Source organism: Antrostomus carolinensis, unplaced genomic scaffold (assembly GCF_000700745.2).
Source record: "Antrostomus carolinensis isolate BGI_N321 unplaced genomic scaffold, ASM70074v2 scaffold31251, whole genome shotgun sequence".
NCBI lineage: Eukaryota > Metazoa > Chordata > Aves > Caprimulgiformes > Caprimulgidae > Antrostomus > Antrostomus carolinensis.
Window position 1 is genome coordinate 19,825 of NW_010292591.1, and position 946 is coordinate 20,770.

The window sequence follows — 946 nt, forward strand, 5'->3', positions numbered from 1 at the left end:
CCTGGTGTGCATCACCTTCACAGTAACAGCCCCTTGACATGAATATCTGTCTTTTCCAGGCTGCAGAGAAGTTCCTTTTCTACCCAACGTGGGCCATGGCTATTCTCATCTCTCTGATCATCCTGGCATCCCTCCCTCTGCCTCTGGTCTTCATCCTCCGGCAGTTCCACCTCGTGTCAGATGGCTCCAACACCCTCTCTGTCACTTACAAGAAGGGCCGGATGATGAAGGACATCTCCAATTTGGAAGACAATGATGAGACCCGCTTCATCCTGAGCAAAGTACCCAGTGAGACCCCGTCCCCAATGCCCACACACCGTTCTTACCTGGGTCCTGGGAGCAACTCCCCCATGGAAATGAGCAGTGCACCCAACGGACGATACGGGAGTGGGTACCTACTGGCCAGCACCCCTGAATCTGAACTGTGATGGTTGCCTGGCCCACCACCCCCACCGGGAGAGGAGGTCACTGGGGAGTGGATCCTGGCTGTCAAGGCAATAGGAAAATTAATTAAAAAGGAAGAAGAAACCCCTCTTAAAATTGTAACCAAAAGCAGCCGTTTCTAAGGTGACATCGAAAAGAAGGGACTGCGGGAGGGGCAGGACTCCTCCAACAACCCATGGCTGAAAGGCAGGACCCCCTGGGCTTGCCTTTGGGGAAGGGAGGAGAAAGAAGAGATGCTGCAATATCTTTCAGAGAGTTGTTCTCATGTAGCTCAACTCTGAAGCAAAGAATCTCTCTTTTTCTAAGCAGCTGATGGTTGGAAAAAGGACCTGGTGTCAGGTGGAAAGCCAACCACGCTTCCTCCTGTGACCCAGAGCTCTTCCCTCCTTGTCTGTTGTCCTTTAGCTGGGAGGAGTCATGGCCTTATTCCAACGAGCACAATTAACCATCGATGTTCATAGCACAAAAAGGTGCTGCTGTTGTCACCATCGTTGTTGTTGTT

At 51.6% G+C, this 946-nt stretch overlaps 1 protein-coding gene across 1 annotated transcript in view; it reads left to right on the top strand.

The window, feature by feature from the left end:
* Nucleotides 1-428, top strand: part of SLC6A17 (solute carrier family 6 member 17) — a 12,343-nt gene extending 11,915 nt beyond the window's left edge. Inside the window, exon 11 of the mRNA XM_010177029.1 lies at nt 60-428. Within this exon, the coding sequence (XP_010175331.1) occupies nt 60-428 (369 nt within the window). The remainder of the gene's footprint in view (nt 1-59) is intronic.
* Nucleotides 429-946: the final 518 nt, after the last annotated feature.